At 38.3% G+C, this 19,279-nt stretch overlaps 1 protein-coding gene across 1 annotated transcript; it reads right to left on the bottom strand.

Moving 5' to 3' along the window:
- Positions 1-4,638: 4,638 nt before the first annotated feature.
- Positions 4,639-14,503, bottom strand: HYAL4 (hyaluronidase 4). Its single transcript, XM_066254527.1, has 3 exons — positions 13,553-14,503; positions 6,686-6,775; positions 4,639-5,025 (listed from the first exon to the last, which is right to left on the bottom strand). Exons 1-3 carry the CDS (start codon positions 14,501-14,503, stop codon positions 4,639-4,641), a joined length of 1,428 nt encoding a protein of 475 aa, XP_066110624.1.
- Positions 14,504-19,279: the final 4,776 nt, after the last annotated feature.

The raw sequence follows: 19,279 nt of genomic DNA, 5'->3' as shown, positions 1-19,279 counted from the left end.
TTGAGAATCAGTGCCTACATTCTTTCTTTCATTAGAAATTACAAAATGGTTATTTTCTGTTATATCTTCTTCATTCATTGGTTGCAATAAGAAGAAACTCCCCCTCCTCCACTATTTGGTTACCCTGAGGTATACTTTGAATAAGAAGTATATAATAAATGGTTGATTATTTCCCTTTATTTACCTGTTTTCAGAATAATTAGTTGGTTCCTTAATGTTCTTCAAAGGTGGTTAATAAAGGTTTTTCTCCTGTATCATTTTAATTTCATGGATTTAAATACAGTTGATGTGTTTCAATCCATTGCAGTTATTTCTTTATTGATTTTTGAATTTCCCCCTCTTTGTCAGTAGGAGACTGTCTCTAGATTGACTAGTATTTCTATACAAACCTAGTGATCCCTGATAGCATCCTTGCCTTATGGTATAACCACATGTTCCAGACTCATCTAGTACATTCCCCTTTCTTAGGCCTGGAATCAGACATTTGCCTAAGAGACCTCAGTTTTTTTAAGGGTAAATGATATTTATATATTTAGATTATGAGAGATAAGGGTACACTGTTAGTAGATTGGTTAAGTAATTTAACAGTTTTTCTTCCATGGGGTCAAAAAAGGCACTGAATGCTTCATACCAGAATCATTGTACTTGTAGCTTATGAGTCTCTGTGAATCAGTAAAAAGAAATATGGTGCAAAGAAGTCTTTGGTATTTGTTGTTCATATCTAATGAAAAGAAAACTAGTTTAATGTCAAAAGAGAAGGGTTCAAGGTTGGGTAACTTCTGCACGATATTAACTCATTCTACTATTCTGAATCTACTTACTACAGCTTTTATGGGGACCAATAATGAAAGTACTTAATAATAATAGGTGTCATTTGTTAAGGTTATTTTGTTTGTGTGTTTGTTTGTATTTTTCTGAAGTTAGAAGCAGGGAGGCAGTCAGACAGACTCCCGCATGCGCCTGACTGGGATTCACCCAGCATGCTCACCAGGGGGCCCATCTGGGGCATTGCTCTGTTGTGGCCGGAGCCATTCTAGCCCCTCAGGTGGAGGCCATGAAGCTGTCCTCAGCGTCCGAGCCAACTTTGCTCCAATGGAGCCTTGGTTGCGGGAGGGGAAGAGAGAGAGAGATAGAAAGGAAGGAGAAGGGGAGGGGTGGAGAAGCAGATGGGCGCTTCTCCTGTGTGCCCTGGCCAGGAATCAAATCTGGGACTTCAACACACCAGGCAGACACTCTACCACTGAGCCAACCTGTGAGGGCCAGAGTTTTTTTTAATGTGATAGGTTTTATGCTAAGTATGTCACCTACTTGATATTAAATCTGTATAAAAGGATAAAAGATACCATTAATGCCTCCTTTTTGTAAAAGAGAACAGGGAAAATTAAGAAGGCTGAGCACTTTGCTTGTCTCATAAAGGAAAGTTAGGAAGATCCTAAGAAGCTGTGGTCAGTAAGCCACCTGAGGAGTGGATATCCTACCCAAGAGCACTGAGCCAAAATAAGTCCACAGAAAATCTACAGCTGGAAAATGTGGAGACTGATTGAACATAATTTGTAGTAGTAGCCCAAATTAATATAAGGGGTGTTACATTCATGGTCAAATGCTAAACAAATATATTTGAGTTCCTTTACAACCAGAGTTATACTTAGCAACTTGAATGCCAGATATGCCTGTTTTATAAACTGGCTCTTTGACTTTGCCAAGTGATTTATTCTTTTCAGGCCTCAACATTTTACTATGTGATTCCAGAGGCAGACATGTGAGGAGAACAGAACAGTAATGTGTGACAATGACTTTGCAAATAACTCACTATTAATATGTAGAGTTTAAAGAAGACCCTTCTAACCTACTAAATAGCTTGCACTTTGATTTGGGTTTCTGAATCACTTATTGATGCATTCAAAATACACATTTTAGAGAGGGAGGACAGAAAATAAACACATACACAGTATGTACTATTTCAGACAAATGCTGGAGATCAGAGAATAAATAAGGGAAGCACACAGTGAAGGGACGTATCCAGTCCCAGTGTCCTCTTGGCTCCTCTATGAATGTACCAGGCCCGCTGCCCCAATGTGCACTAGCCAACTCATCCACGGGCATACTCTTCCTCTAGGTATCGCCATGTCTATCTCTCCCTGATTCACAGCATCTGCCCGATGAGGCCTGACACATGGCAAATCCTACCCTCTCCCACTCTGCTCCCTCTTTTCTTTCCCATAGAGATTTAACATCTGATATCATTTGCTTATCTGTATGTTTAATGACTGCCTCCCCAAGCTAGAATTTGAGTTTCAAGTAAAGGAGGACATATTTCAAAGCCTTGAAGAATGCCTGATAAGAAGCAATGCTTAGTAGATTGATGAATGTACAAATTAATAAGTGAATGAATGAATTAGGAAGGTGATCTGGAAAGTATTCTCTGGGGAGGTATCCAAATAATAAAAACTTGACATTTAAAAAAATTATAATTTCAGAAAATTGTTAATTGTGCTGCATCCAGTTGATAAACATTATGCAGCCTTAAAAATATATTTAAATTATATTTATGATTATGAAATATCATGAAAACTGCTTATAACAAATGGTTAGATAAAATATACAGGAGGTAAAATATGCATATGTTATTATTACAACCATGTTTAAAGATAAAAGCCTTAAGAAGGAATGTTAGGAAGAAATACACCAAAAGTTACCAATATATATTATAGTGTTTATTAGTGATTTCCTTCATCATATTTTTTCTATTTTAAAATTTTCTATAATGTGATTATATCATATTTAATGTGAAAATAAATTTACATTTTAAAAAGTTAATCTATGTAATGTTACCTCTTATTTACTGTATTCTAATAGTTTTTCTTTTGTTTTGTTTGTATTTTATATTTATAAATTGACCTTACCATATCAGTACCCTTTGATAAGACAGGACCCAGAGTTGAAAAGAACATTCCTGGATTGCAAATGTTTCATAGAAAGACAAAAAAGGCAGAGAAGGAGGTTGAATCAGCTTTTATGCCTTTTTTTAAAAAACTCTCATGCCTTCTATAATAAGCATCATCAAACCTATCTTGAGTTTACCTCTAAATAGATTGTCTCAGAAGAAAGAAATCCTATCAGGTGAGCATGCCCTTCAAGAAAACACAATGAATAATTGGTTATAAATAACATCAAAAAGAGAAAATGGCCCAAGACTATTTTATCCTGTTTCCAGTATTTTTGATAATTGAGGGAAGGTAGTTGAAAATTCAAAATATATACTAAGAGCCCAAGTATGCATGAGATATACTATTCCATTTATTGCTCAGAATAATTCACTGAGATGAGAATTATATTACCAAATTTTAGATGAGAAAGGGGGGAATATAAAGAACATGTCCAGGGTCGCACAACCAGATAGGTAAAGAATCTGCAATTCAAATTAGATTCCAACAAACTGTAAACCACAGTCAAAATTCACACATGGAGACCAAACATAAGGAATATTTCTTGGTATACCCCTTTCCCAATAGCACTTCCAAGTCTCTTAAATGTACTAATAAGTATCTTTTTAACAATAGTTTTGGTAGCTTCCAGATCTAGAGCAATGTCAACCTAGGCAAGCATGAATATTATCCTGATGCTTTTCACAGTATTTAAATTGCCAGAGTCTGGGATGGAAGGACTCTGGTGGGTGAGAGGGGCACCATATTGGGACAGATGCCTTTGCAATGGTTGGGAAGAGCTCCCCCGGTCCCTGCATGCTCATGAGAAACCACATCAGGAACTGGTTCTTCACTCACTGAGCCCAGGCAGGGAACAGAAGCCTAGTTTGAACCTGCAACTGAAACAAGACTACTGCATTTGATCCTCTTCAGTGGATGAGATGACCAGGTTGTACCCTGAAGTGACCTTGTCTGTTGAATCAGATGATTACTTAGTAATCAGTCCTTAACTAAATTGCTAGCTGGAAAACCAATCTTTAAACTCAATAATTTAATTCTTATTTGTGTGTGTGTGTGTGTATATATATATATATATATATATATATATATATATATATATATATATATAGGCCTGACCTGTGATGGCACAGGGGATAAAGCGTTGACCTGGAACACTGAGGTCACCTGTTCAAATCCCCTGGTTTACCTGGTCAAGGCACATACGGGAGTTGATGCTCCCTGTTCCTCTCCCCTTCTCTCTCTCTCTCCCCCCCCCTCTCTGTCTCCCTTCCTCTCTCTCTCTCTCTCTCTCTCTAAAATGAATAAATACAAAAATTTTAAAAAGAAAAATGACAGATATATTAGCTCTAGTTTAAGAAAAACTTAAACATTCCAGCAAAGAAAAAAAAAAAGTGTAATGATTTTACTCCTGGATCTGGTTTCTTAGTGAGATTGAAGCTAAATAAAGTGTTATGTTACTACACTGCTCACAAATATTAGGGGATTTTTCAAAATGAATAGGAAGTGGTAAAATATCCCCTAATTTTTGTTGAGCACTATATGTATGTTAAGTGACATACCTGATGTTTACTTATAATACCTCTCAACAGATTTCCCAAAAGGAAAAAAAGATGTCCTAAGTTTCTTTCCTTTCCTAAGTGACTAGGGACCACACAAGTCCCTTTAAAACTCAATGATCTCACTACTGAATGCTCTAATCACCTGCTAAAACCAGCAGACACAGTGCTATCAGCAAGCCAGCCAAAGAGGAAACCCCAGCACAGTTACGAACAGGCTGCATCTCCCGGCAGTTAGCCCCTCTGTGTCCCTGATAACAATGACAAGAGAACTTTTTTGCCATCACTGCCAGGTCTCTAGCGGATGCTCGTCCTGTCACGTCAAATTCTCCATCTTCAGAGGCCTCTATGTGGTAACTTGCAGGATTCAAGTGCAGGTAATCTGGAGCATTCCACACCTTCCTCATGCATCTCCCGTTGTCCCTGCACAGGTGATGGCTACACAGCTCCGCGGCTCTGGTCACATTGACTATGTAGCTCCCTAAATCGGAGCTCACGAACTGCTTCACCTTCATACAGTTGTCCTATACGTATAGAAACAGATGACTTTTAGTGTTGTTGGTTTTCTTTCTGGTACTGATAAGGTTAAAGCATTCTAGATCCTCAAAACATTAGCTCTTTGGACGTGACTGAAACCTTACAGCTTGGTTCTAGTTGGTGAACTCAGGCACAGGCACGATGCCACAAGGGACCCAAAAAGGCAAGAGGTCAAAGGGATAGGATATAGAGACCATGTTACAGTGGAGCCAAGCAACTGAACTTGTAAATGGGCCCCACAGTCAGCATATGTGACCTTGCCTTCTTTCGGTTCACTTTCTTTTTTCCTCCTCTAGTTCACAAGTTAATGAGTATTATAAAAGAAAAGAAAAAAAAAAAAAAAACACAGACCTAGATTAGAAACCATGCCAGAACCACTGTTCCTCTGCCACCTTTCAGGTCTGTGGTACCTTTTGTGGTTGTGTCAGAACCTGAATCATCATATTCTACCAATTTATTGTTGACCATCAACATATAGTGTTCTGTTTTTTTCTGTTGGTTATACTCAAATATCAATTGCCCTGGGTTTTCGTTGTGTGTACCCAATTCAAATAGAGGAAGGCCTGGAAGGCTGACAGGGTCATGTGTGTGTGTGCGTGCGCACATGCGCACACGTGTGTGTATGCACATGTGTGTGTGTGTGTGTGTGCCTGCGTGTGTGTTGTTCCTATTATGTGTTTTAAATAGAGGCCACCAGTTGGTGTAGTCAGCTTCTTGATCAAGCTCTTCTCATGAGCTACATGGGCTGGAGGGGAAATATTACAACTGGAAAGACAGGAATTAGTTCTCTCAGTTTCTACCTAATTCTCATATGTGAACAGAGGGGACTTTTAACCTTATATTGTCTCAAACTGTTTCACAAACACTATCTTGGTTGCAACAAATTGAGGCTGTGAAATTCTAAGATCATGAACTTGCAAAATAATTCATTTTAACAAAAAATGTTGAGGACATGAGTTAAGGCTAACTATATTTACACTGTAGAGATATAAAAAAAAATCTGGAATACAGAAGACATTGTCATTTATGTGGATTAGGAAAAACTAGGAAGACTTCTTGGAGTAAATAGTACCTGAGCTGTGAGAAATTTGAAGAGACATATAAATCTTACTTTAACTGCTATTAGTTTTCAGTTAATTTCTCTGTAGGGGAAAAATAAGTTAATTGGTAAGATTGAAAAGTTATCATCTTTTTCTATTTCTAAAAGTATGATGTAACTCGTTTTACATAGTGGTTGAATGAAAGAGCTCCAGAGAATAACTGTGGTTAATGCCAGCTCCACCACTAACTAGCATACCTAGCTGTTACCCTGGTTAAATTTCTTTTGTTTCCTCAGCTGCAAATAAGGATAGCAGTCCCCACCTACCTCATAAAGGCTATTATGTCAAGTTAGCAAGCAAATTCAATACAAAAAACACTTAGCACAATTCTAGCATAGAACAAATAACTCAACAAATGTATTTTCTTATTACTATCTCAATAAAAGTTAATATTTATTGAGCTCCTCCTAAGTAATAGGCACTTATTTGGAGTTTTTTTCTAAAACTGGTTTACTGTGGAAGCCTCAAGACCTCTGACTATGAGCTCCATGGGAAAACAGCAAAATCTTCACACAATATTAACTGAACCTTCAAGGTACTGTCTTACCTTAGATGAAGTTAAATCCATGCCTCCCCAGATAACAATGCCTGCGGCCCCCAAGGCAGCACTTTCTCCAATGGTTCTAATCAGATCTTCCTAGATTGAAGAGAGTAGAGTTCATTAGTCATTTTAATATAAAACAGCATGCCAGAAATCAGGATTAGAGGCCAAGTTCAATCCAATAGGATGAAATTATTTTTTTACTTTCTTCAAATAACAAAAATGTTGAATGACCCAAGGCTCAGAAATTACACTCTATCATCATATGGAAAAACCTATTAAAATTTTTTAAAGAAAAACTTACATTTAGCCAAATGAGATATTATTTTGAAGACCATTAGCCTGTAAATAGCCACCAAAAGTCATTTAATCAAAGTTGACTGGAGGCATATACACAAATTTGTATACACACACACACACACACACACACACACACATTATAGAATCCAGAATATATAATATATATATTATAGAATCCAGAATCCAAGAGTTTTCTTTCTCCAAATGTGAGGATCAGCTCCCATTCCTCTTAGCTAAAGTACTTTTTCATTTTGCAATAGTCCCCTGAGAACTTCGACTCTGCAGGGACTCAGAGGGTTATTTGTCATTGGATTTTAAATGACCAGGCAAAGGAACACAGTGTTAAGGACCTACAGGCTCTGGTTTGGTGTTGCCCTTGTAGTTGGTCCCTGGAATTATTTGTGTTTTATTTCAAAGTACCTGACTCATGACTCATCAAGTCATGATAAGGCTGCCGAGATTTTTGTCAATATGGTTAAGATAGATGAAATAATGTTAAGATAGGTGAATTTCAGCAGGAGGTATTTGGTGCTGTAACCTTAAAAGATGATCATCGTTTTAATGTTTAATGATGAACATGGATCAAAGTCATTTCATAGGGAAATTAAGAGTAGAATATATGCAATCAGTTTCCTAAATTAATTTCCTGTAGGCCCTGGCTGGTTTGCTCAGTGGTAGAGCATCAGCTCAGCATGTGGATGTCCTGGGTTCGATTCTCAATCAGGACACACAGGAGAAGTGACAATCTGCTTCTCCACCCCCCATTCTTCTCTCTTTATCTCTCTCTTCCTCTCCCGCAGCCATGACTCTGTTGGAAAAAGTTGGCCCCAGCTGCTAAGGATACCTCCTTGGCCTCCCCTCAGGCACTAAAATAGCTCGGTTGCCAATAAATGGAGCAACAGCACCAGATGGGCAGAACATTGCCCTATAGGGGGCTTGCCAGGTGGATCCTGGTTGGAGTGCATATGGGAGTCTGTTTCTCTGCCTCCCTATTTCTCACTTAAGAAAAAAATGTTTTAAATAAATAAATATTTTTTAAAAATTAATTCATTTTAAAACATTCCTAGAGTAGGTTTCCTAAATGAGTTTGTGAAATTATAATATATTTCTCCATTGTTTTGGATATTAAGCATTCATCTTTTACTCTAAGGATGAGTTTCCATCAGTTATATGCTGGAAAACATAATCAGGTGATTTGGCAGCAAATAAAAGCAGAACTTCAAACTGTATTTTACCTGGGACATTTTATATTAGTATCAGTACTTGAGAGATAAGGCTTCTTATCTGACACATTTATAGTCCACACAAATCAGTGGTTTTGCAACCTCAGTTTTTAAAGTCTTACTTTCTGGACAATTTTCTGGAAGTTTTCAAAAAGGGAAGAAATATTGGTTTAAACTAATTTCCTGTTTAGGCTCATATCTATTTTCACCATTCTCAATGACCATAGTGTCTGTTGAATGGGTCAGAGCTAATATGCCTTGTAATTTTTTTCTTGCTGGCTAGACATAGTTATTTTTCTTGATGGGCAGATGGCTTATACTGGGTGAAAGGAACTCCTATGAATAGGCACTTAGTAATGTGCTAGTAAGATGTAGGGGTAATGGAAGGGTTTTATGATTAGGTCTGTTTTTAGTGAGACTTTACCTCTAGACTGTGAATAAACTTCACAAATGTGTTACAGTTGTTTTACCCCCTCTTAGATCGGACAGGCTGGCTACATGGGGCTAGAGTTTGGTATTTCCCTTCCTCTAAGTGGAAGGCTAAAGTCAGCTGACGTTGAGTATTTCCCTTCCCCAGGTCTATTAGACTTAGGTAACACCTCAGGTGGTTTAGCTCTGTTAATGGTTTCTCCTGAGAGTACACTCTGTTAAGAAAAGAAAGTTCTGGAGTATTCAAAGCATTTCCATTTCTCCTCTGCCTGCCAGATGCGTGAGAGGTTTTTCTCTGATTTTCATGGCGAGGACATGATGAGCTCCTGGAGGTAAAACTCACATAAGTGTACCTCCCTGACCCCTACCCCTGACTGAATCCCGTAGAGCAGGGGTAGTCAACCTTTTTATACCTACCGCCCACTGTTGTATCTCTGTTAGTAGTAAAATTTTCTACCGCCACCAGTTCCACAGTCATGGTGATTTATAAGGTAGGGAAGTAACTTTACTTTATAAAATTTATAAAGCAGAGTTACAACAAGTTAAAGCATATAATAATAATTACTTACCAAGTACTTTATGTCAGATTTTCGCTAAGTTTGGCAGAATAAATCTTTATAAAACAACTTACTATAGTTAAATCTATCTTTTTATTTATACTTTGGTTGCTCTGCTACCACCTACCATGAAAGCTGGAATGCCCGCTAGTGGGCAGTAGGGACCAGGTTGACTACCACTGCCCTAGAGTTTTTGATCTTGCAAACCAGTCCACACTGAGCCTCCAGCAATTACCAATTACAGTTCAGGTTTCCCTAAGCCATCCAGCTGTGGTGCCTACAGAAGTTTCTGCTCAAAGGTTTTGATCTGGTAAGTTGTGTTTCTCTGTATCCACCTGTCTGTTTCTCCAGTTTTCTGGGCAGCAACCTGCCCTGTGTCCTCATATCTCTTTAACTCTAAGAAGAGTTGATTTTTCAGTTTGTTTCACTTTATATTTAAAATGAAGGGGTAACTTGCAAGCTTCTTACATGCTGAAATAGAAACTAGAAACCTCCTGTGAACTTTTTTGGGTTATGGCATTGTCATTAGGGGAGGAAGGAGGCACAGCCTTTACATTTTGTATTTATATGTTACTGACCCATATTCAGCAAGGAAGCTACAGATGTTTGTCATGAAAGCCACACCTTGTGAGGTTAATGTTAAGAGGAATGTTAATTTCTTCCCCAAAAAACAAGAGCAATACTCGGGGGAGTCACAGGCAAGGTGCCTCTGTGAGTAGATTGGTACCGCTTTAAAGCCACATGTATGATGCCACCTGAAAGGAGAAATAAAGAATATACAAAGGATATAATAGCAGCAAATCTTCCAGGTCCTGTCTGCTATGGGACTGCCTTACCCTAACTGTGATCCTTGACTCAAATCAGGTTTTGGAAGTAGAGCATATAGGCACCCAGAGGACTCATTCTCCACACTTGAGTTTCAGTCCCTCGTGAGCCACAGTGCATGTAAATATTAAGGTACCCACTGTGGGGAGCTGCAGCATTACTAATAAGCTTTCTTTGTGTGTTACCAGAAGGAATATCAATTCATTACAGGGAAAAACAGCTTGAAATCTACAGTCAAGAGAACTTGTTATATTATTTTTTAAAGCAGACATACGTTCTATCTAGAACGTGCTTATATGTAAATAGTGGAGGCAATCTTCTGTGTGACATTGGGTGTAATTACCCCATATTATTCCCCCAAGCTGTGGCTGCGGACAGAGATTCCATTCTTAAATATGCCTCTCCCAGATTTAAGGCTTTAATGCCTAGTAAAAAGTGATAGATTTACCACATATATTTCTCTAGTGTTTCAATTTTTCATATATATATTTTCTCATTTGACTTTCCTAATACTTTTGCTATGTAGGTAGGGCAAGTAATAATATCCCATTTTGTAGATTAAGACAATAAGCTACTGAGGTCAAGAAAGATGAAGAGATTTGCTGCTTACTGGTAAATTCTTTTTCTAATCCCAACTGCATGTAGGTATACACACACGTGCACACCCTTTGTAAAATGTAGATATCTTTGGGAAAATCAGAAATGGAAGTCATTACTAGTCATCTTTGGGTTTATATAAATAAACAACAGGTTTCTAAAAATTTGTGGGCAGGTTTTTATGGAGGATAGAGTAAAATGGCAGTTAAACTGATGGCTTAAAACATTTGAAAATGCCTTGCCATCCAGAAAGTTTTCAGAATGACACTTTGGGACAGTGTTGGTCAAATAAGTTTGTAAACATGATATATATGTTTGCTCGCTTGTGACTTATAATGGGTGTGGGGGACAGGCTATAAGCAGGCCAGGTTGTTGTAGCCTGAGGTTTGGTTTTGGGACTAAGCTTTTCCCCACACCCTTGACTGATTGTATGATCTGGGTGGTGCACTCTCATGAGAAATCCAATTATGCCTTGGATAAGTGACTTTGTATCGGAGACTTCCTTGTTTGTATATTGGATTAAGGGATTTTGGTTTGCTACACTATAAAGTGGGACAGACCAGGAGCTCAGACACACAGTTCCTGCTATCACAATTGCAGGGGCTCCCCTGATCCCTTGCCCTTCATGGGAAGAGCTGGTTTTCTGCTTTTCCCTTGTCTTCTTTTGTGGTTTGCCTGTCTTGGTGAGACACCAATAAATAGGATGGCCCCCCATCCTCTGACTCCGCCATTTCTTTATCGTCTGCCCGAATCCAATGGGAACCTGCATGTGAATGGTCACGATGACGGCTCCTGGCCTTACAGACAGCCAAAGAAAACTGCTTCTAGAATAAGAGCCTAACTGTTGTTTCTCCTTTCTTTCAAGAGAACGAATGCATTTCTGAGGCTGCAGCTACTCAGGAAGTAGCTTACCGTAGGTCTGAATAACATGCAGAATGTACCAGTCGTCTAAAATAACCTCGTTGAAATGAACACTTTGTCCCTTAAAGTTTATTGTTTCTTCCAAAAGTAACTTTATTATCACTAGAGACAGAAACTTACTTAGACAAGAGATAGAAAAAGAAAGTAAGTTTTATAGAAGAAGGTGGTATTTAACTTTCAATCCCAGAGTCAAGACTATTTTGTCAAGATTTCAATAATTGTTTTAAACCTTCCAGATAGTACTGATTTCCTATCATTCTCTTTCATTTGTTGCTCATTTTTCTAGGTAATACAAATATCAGCTCACAATAGAGTTTTGTGGGGTTTTTTACTCATGTCATTTACAGTGTCAAAAGCATCACATTTACTAAATCCTCATACATTTGGGTCATGTCCCCCTCTAGGAGTAAGTTCTACTTTCTGTGTGCTTCATAGATAACTTACTGGTTCTGCTAGAGCCCTCACTTGGGTGTTTTCTGAGCTCTGCCTTTGGATGCCTAACACTTAGAATGTCTTTATACATTTAAAGCATATTGGAGAATTGAAACTTGCCATTGTACACAAAGAAGAAATGTGATAAACCCAAAGTAACCAATAATATCTTAAATCATCACTGTGTCACCCTGGCCAAGTAACGCATTTGGTTAGAGCATCATCCTGATATACCAAAGTTGTGGGTCTGATCCCTGGTCAGGGCTCAAACAAGAATCAAGCAATGACTGCTTAAATAAGTGGAACAACAAACCAATGTTTCTCTTTTTTCCTCCCCCTTACTCTGTTTCTAAAATCAATCAATAAATAAAATTATTTAAAGAAAAACAAAAAACACCATTGTGTTTCAAATGTATCATTTAAGTTTTTATCTCCAGAATTTTCCACTTAAGTGACTGGGGTAGCAAAGGGAGAAAAAGGGAGGGAAAATTGAGCTGAAAGTTTATCTATTTAAAAGTTAATCTCATGGTTTGTGTGAGATCTTTGGCTACATATGTGAATTAAGAAAAATAAACAGAATAAAACCATTTGTTAAATTTTAACCCAGGGTTTCAAACCCATCTACTAGTGATGAATGTATTATTCAACTTTAGAAACACATACAACTCTTACCAACTTTCCATGAGCTGTGGTCATAGAGTCTAGAATAAACCAGATGGCTAAATCTATAAATTCACTGATTTTTAGCAGATTTGCTATACCTTTAAATTTAAAAAAAATGTTTAATTGTGGTAAAAACACATCTACATAAAATTTGCTATCTAAGCTATACAGTTCAGGACTGTGAAGTACATTTATTGTTGTGCCTGCTTTATACCTTTTATCAAAGCTGGTATTATACATTAAAAATAAAACACTTTTCTTTTCTCTTGATATTTTACAGCTGAGGCCAGAAAGACGAATGTTTTCCACTGCACTTCTGTACTTGTGAGCAAACTACCTCATCTTTACATGTCTTTTCTGGTCTTTCAGCCTATCAACACCAGCTGTTTCAATAAACTTTTATTTTGTTTAGATTTTATTGATTGATTTCTAGAGAAAGGAGAGAGAGAGAGAGAGAGGGAGAGAGAGAGGGAGAGAGAGAGAGAAAGGTGGGGGAGAGGAGTGGGAAGGAACTTGTAGTTGCTTTTCACATGTGCCTTGACTGGGCAAGCCCACGCCTCGAACCCGGGACCTCAGCATCCCAGGTTGACATTTTATCTACTGCACCGCCACCGGTCAGGCTCCATAACATTTCATGAGGCCAATTGTAAGGGAGCACCAAGTGGGGGAGCAGGAGGTACTAGTAGTTACTGATACTATACTTGACCTTCTCCTTCCTTACTTCGTCCCTTAAAAGAATAAAAATAAATATGATAATCAAAGTTCATTTTGCTTAAATGAAAATGTAAGCAGATGCCTAGTCAAAGGAGGAATTATGCTCCTTTCTGACACCACTAATCAGAAATTCTTTAAAGAATATAATTGTCAAAGAAATGTCTCTTTTAGAGGTAGAGAGGAAATCCCATCCTTGGCGAGGAGTGTCTTACCTTGGAAAGAAAAAATAAAGGATCGTCTCTGTAGCCCAGCCTTGTGTAGACGAATACAGGCAGAGCATAGTTGTGCGATGTCATGGCGGAGATCCTCAGGGCTTCACGCACCCGAAACTGTGAGAAGTGCAAAATGTCTTCACCATTGCCAACGGGTTTCCTGACGACGATAGAAGGGTATAAAGCTCTGCTGCTGTTCCAGAGCCACGAAAGCTCATTGTTCCTCAAAACTTCCCTTTCTGGGCATGATCCAGTGTAGTTTGAGACATTAACATTATAATTGTGGCAATCAGGATATAAGTAATAACCCCAAAGACCTTTGGGTCTGCTCTTAATTCCTAATTCGATGGTTTTCTTCATGAAAGCTTTCGCACTTTTTTCAAAGGCTGCTTTAGCTAAACCTTCAATGTCGGCAGCTGATGGATTCTTCACCTTCTCAGAAATAAGCTCTCTTGACTTCTGTCTGTAGATATCTTTTTTGCTCCAGTTCCGGGACCACTGAGGTCGCCAGTGTTCCCAGTCTATAACAGCAAGTCCACTAAAATCTTTAGCAGGGATATAATAATTAATATCTTGGAGAGCTTTTTTTAGATGTTCTTTCAAACTTGTGTTCTGGGGGAGACCCCCATTAACAGGCACCTCCTGTGGTGTATACCATGGATAGTATCCCAATCTGTTGACATAAAATATAGTGACATTTTGTCCCCTGGCTTTGGCAAGTGGGCTTCCGATCAGCTGAAACATATTCAGGTTTAGTCTTATATTATATTTTATCCCACAGGTAGCCATTGGAGCGTTCCAAGCAGCTATAAAAGGTTTCCTTTGATAGATTGGAAGTCGGGAAGGTTTGAGAGAAGAGGTAGACTTCAGAAAGAAAACTATGAGCAGCCATGATGTGAGATGTCCCGGTTGCACACCAAACTTTAATTGTTCTTTAGAAAATAGTTTCATGATAAGACAAAAAAATTTTATCTTCTGCCCTTAGGCACTCTAGAAGACCTGTGGAGAGATTTTCTATTAGTGGTAATTCTAAGGAAAAAGTATCAAATATTAGATGGATATTATTATGGTTGTTACATATTAATATTTTTAAAGTATATTTTATTTAAAGGTCTTAAAGAAGCCTGTATGTAAATTAAGATATAGAGGTAGCCTAGGTTCTGTGCAAGGACAAGCAGTGCAATTCAGCAAACATTCACAAAGATTCAGACCCTGTGTTCAGAACATGAAATAAATAAAATGTGGTCCCTGCATTCAAAAAAGCTCATGATCAAATAAAGATGTAAAATAATAACCATTGTCTTTTGGAAAACTCATCAAATCCTAGGCACTGTGTTTAAGTACTTTGTACACATTTACCTCATTCAATACTGTAATAACTTGTTATTATTTCATTAAATAAGCCTAAAGGTCCAGCTGCTTTCCCAGCCAGCCTTGGAGCTAGGTGCTGACATGTGACTGTGGCCAGTTAGATGCATCCTAGTCTCGGCTTTGAATTGAAGTCTTAGGAATCAGAGTCTGAAAGGCTGTGGTGTCAGTGGTGACAGAAAGGCAAGTGTCCTGTTGTTAATGTTAAACGGCAATGTCGTGCTCAAGGCATAGCACTTTTCTGCACAAGTTGGCGAGGCTTTGTTATGGTTGCTTAAAACCAGGAACTCTGATTCACAGAGGTTCTTTTGCTGGAATCTGTGGCTTTTGAGTATTTTCTGTAGCAAAGCTGATCACTTGTTATGTTGCATGTTATATGTAATTATCATTTTATACCACCAGGTGTCACCAGCCAAACTTTACACATTCTCAGGTCTAGGATACTAAGGTAAACAAAAATTTTAAATAATTTATGGCCCTGGCTCGTGGGCTCAGTGGTAGAGTGTCAGCCTGGCATGTGGATGTCCCAGGTTTGATTCCTGGTCAGGACACACAAGAGAAGCAAACATCTGCTTCTCCACCCCTCCCTCTCCCCTTTTTTCTCTCTTTCTTGCTCTCTCTCTCTCTCTCTCTCCCTCCCTCTCCCTCTCTCACTCACTTTCTCCCCCCCCTCTCTAGCAGCCATGGTTCAATTGGTTCAATAGCATTGGCCCAGGGAGCTGAGGATGCCTCCATGGAGCCTCCACCTCAGGTGCTAAAAATAGCTCAGTTGCAAGCATGGCCCCAGATGGGCAGAGCATTACTTCATTTGAATTTAGCCTCAGTCCTTATAGGAATTGCTTGGAAACTCACAAATCACTCCCATCTCTTTGTGAAAGCATGTATATTTTACCAAGGTACAAAATTTGAGCAAGGTTAGATGCACAGGCACTAACTCCATACTGTTTATAATGAAGAAAGAGCAAATAACTATGTTGCATTTCTGGTCAAAGCAGAAGATTAGAAATTTCTATCTCAGTTACAAATATAAAATTCCTTTGACTTAGAAATTCTGCTTCTATGTTATTTAGTGAAGCATTGCCTATATTCACTAAGATTGGAAACAAATGTTCATTATTAAGGGAATGGTTAAATAAACCATGAACTTCTACACAATGGTATACTAGGCAGCTGTAACAAAGAATGAGATTGTCCCTATATATTGATATGAATCTTCACCAGATATATTCTTTAATATATATTTTTATATATGTGTCTATACATATGCTTAAAACTTTTGAAAGCAAGATGTGTATAGAATGCAGTCATTATTTTTCTTAAACGAGGATATATACACATATCTGTAATTTGTGTATTGAGAAACGCCTCAAGAATTAATTGCATTGCTTGCCTTCAGGGAGGAAAGTAGGGGCTGAGGGAGAGAAATAGGTAGAAGCTGGGCCAGATTCTTTTGAAAGCCAAGTTCTGTTGGGATTTTGTACAATGTTGACATGGAAACTGTTTAAAATTATTGCTTTAATTAAAAAACTCATACAGTTCTTTAGACATAAAAGAAGATACAAATTGATTCTGACTATGAGAAATCAAGCATAGCTTCCTAAAAAAGTAGGATCTTTGAATTTTACTACTAAAATCATTTTTTTATAATGTTCTTTGAGGAAATAGTATGCTTTTCTGCAACCTGGTAAGAAAAAGTCCTTTTCAGCAACTAAGAAGGGCCTTTTGTGTATGTGTGTAGTTGAAGTAAACACCACCAGCCAGAGTTTTAAGTTACCACCGTTTTCTGACACATGGATATTAAAACCTAAATATAAGTTGGTTAATTATCTATGGTAAAGGAAAACTAACTGTGGCTAATGATTTAATATATTCAGTAGGAACACAGAAGGTAGACTTGAATAAAGTGACTAGTATTATTCTGCATCACAAAATACAGTGCACAACAGCAATACATTACTTATTACGAGGAACTATGCTGTAGAATGCCAGGCTTTCTCTGATTATAAACAATGCTAAACTGTAGTTATAACAATAAAATTATTTGAAGGGATTGGATATGAAAAGATACTTTGGTTATTATTTCTTATTTCCTTGACTCTCTATTAGTTTTGGTGATTTATCCAACCTAGTTTTAAATAACTCTGGAAGCTGAATTTTACCTGTTCAACTTCAGACCATTTTTTCTTAAATTTTCTTAAGCACTTCAATTCCATTATATTTTATTCAATTATATTTTTTGATGAAGATTAACTTCTGACCTCTTTTTTTAAATTCTTCAATGCATATGACACTATTTTGATTTGTTTTTATTCTTCCTCACACTTTCTTCTTATAAGTCCTATTTAACCTGACCAGGTGGTGGTGCAGTAGATAGAGCATCAACCTGGGACACTGAAGACCCAAGTTCAAAACCCTGAGATCACGGGCTTCAGCATGGGATCATAGACATGACCCCATGGTCGCTGGTTTGAAGCCCAAGGTCACTGGCTTCAGCAAGGAGTCACTGGCTTAGTTGGAACCCCCTGGTCATGTATGAGAAGCAATTAGTGACGAACTAAAGTGCCGTAACTATGAGTTGATGCTTATCTCTCTCCCTTCTTGCCTCTCTCTCTCTCCCTCTCTCTCTCAAAAAAATAATCCTCTTATTGCTTTCTTTAGTTCTGTTTAATTACCCTGGTGTGTTTACAACATAAAATAAGAAAATTTTAGTGCAATACAACAGAAGCCAGTAAGTAAGAGAAGTTAAAATCTTAGACCCTAGGACCAGTTACCATTATCAACACACTAGAAAGTTTTCATTGTCTCATCTATTCAATTTTTATTTTTATTGTTTTAATTTGCCTTTCCAGGGGGAGAGGGGAGTGTGATGAGGGTATGATAATAAATAATCTTAGTAGTTGTATATTCAAGTATAGTACTATCGTCTATTCTCTTCCTATGAGCTGAAGTCCAGCTTTTGAAAGTTATACTTATGAACTGGAACTTAAATTCTAATTTTAAAATTTTAAACTATGAGATGAAGCCTTTCTCACTACTCCTCTCTCTCTCTCTCTCTCTCTCTCTCTCTCTCTCTCTCCACATTTGTCGTCTTCCAGTTTTTCACACAGGACAGATTTCCTAACCAAGTCTCTAAATCAATTTGCTCTCTGGACAGCCTACCACTATGCTCTGACCTCTTGGTATTTAGTTGATTCATACCTGAGTTCACAGTGCACTTTGGCATTACAACTAATGTGTCCCACCTAAAATATCCCTGTCTAGCTTCAGTAAACTTGACTGTAAGCTGACAAACTCATCAAAATTAAGCAATCTGAAAAGATTGTGGCACGTGAAGTAGGAGCTGTTGAAATTATGTTTGTATGTATTTCTCTTTGCTTCTTAGCTTAGCATCTGTGAACCTGACCAGCTGTCAGGGGGCCACATGGCAGACTTGATGAGCTCAGTGACTGAACATAACCACACAGGATGGTCTGATCAAATTCCTAACAGGGTGGACCATGGCAGGTAGTCACATCCCAGGCCAATATCTTTCTTAGCAAAGGTCAATCTTCACTTAAACAAGCCCTGTCCATTGTTCATATGCATCTAGGATAACATACCTCTGAAATGTCAGAGTAATTTTCTTTTCCTACCCATCAAAGGCACAACCTCGGCCACCAGAGCGCAGAACTCTCATTGTTAATCTTGTTCCCCGCATACTATCTCTATGTGCTGTAAATGTTAATTGTGAGCTATCTCAGACGCCCAAAGCGAGAGAAGTTTGTGTTTCTCCATGTTGCCTTTTATCCAGTTTTAGACATTTTTCCCCTTTGCTTTCTCCCGCCCCCTTAATCTTCCACCAATGGGCTTCACATAACCAGCCTTAAATTTTCTCCTTTGGTTGCAGTATATAAAACACGCTGCAAAAATGACATTCTCCAGAGCATTCTTCAATTTATTGAGATTTTGCTTCCTGGTGTGTCTTCAAAATTTAGGCTCAAGTAAACTCATAAAACTTTGTATAGGGTAATCTTTCCACAAGAGATCTTATACAATTAGCTACATAAATTTGTCTTCTCCTAACCCACAAGGCTGGCTGAATAATGAAGTGCTTGATGTTGCAACTGACTATGCCAGTTAGACTAATCCCCCACCACATTTTAATAAAAAATAATATGTATTGGCCCTGGCCGGTCGGCTCAGTGGTAGAGCGTCGGTCTGGCATGCAGGAGTCCCAGCCGGGTTCAATTCCCGGCCAGGGCACACAGGAGAGGCGCCCATCTGCTTCTCCACCCCTCCCCCTCTCCTTCCTCTCTGTCTCTCTCTTCGCTTCCCACAGCCAGGGCTCCATTGGAGCAAAGTTGGCCCAGGCGCTGAAGA

The sequence above is a fragment of the Saccopteryx bilineata genome, chromosome 2 (genome assembly GCF_036850765.1).
Source record: "Saccopteryx bilineata isolate mSacBil1 chromosome 2, mSacBil1_pri_phased_curated, whole genome shotgun sequence".
NCBI lineage: Eukaryota > Metazoa > Chordata > Mammalia > Chiroptera > Emballonuridae > Saccopteryx > Saccopteryx bilineata.
This window is presented reverse-complemented; position numbering and strand designations above follow the sequence as displayed.

Excerpts from the sequence above, each read along its gene's own strand:
- HYAL4 (XM_066254527.1), bottom strand. The coding sequence starts at position 14,503 with ATGAAACTATTTTCTAAAGAACAATTAAAGTTTGGTGTGCAACCGGGA. Across the intron at positions 6,776-13,552 it reads CTTTATTTTTTCTTTCCAAG|GAAGATCTGATTAGAACCAT; the intron begins GTAAGACACTCC and ends TCTTCAATCTAG. Across the intron at positions 5,026-6,685 it reads TGGATTTAACTTCATCTAAG|GACAACTGTATGAAGGTGAA; the intron begins GTAAGACAGTAC and ends CTATACGTATAG.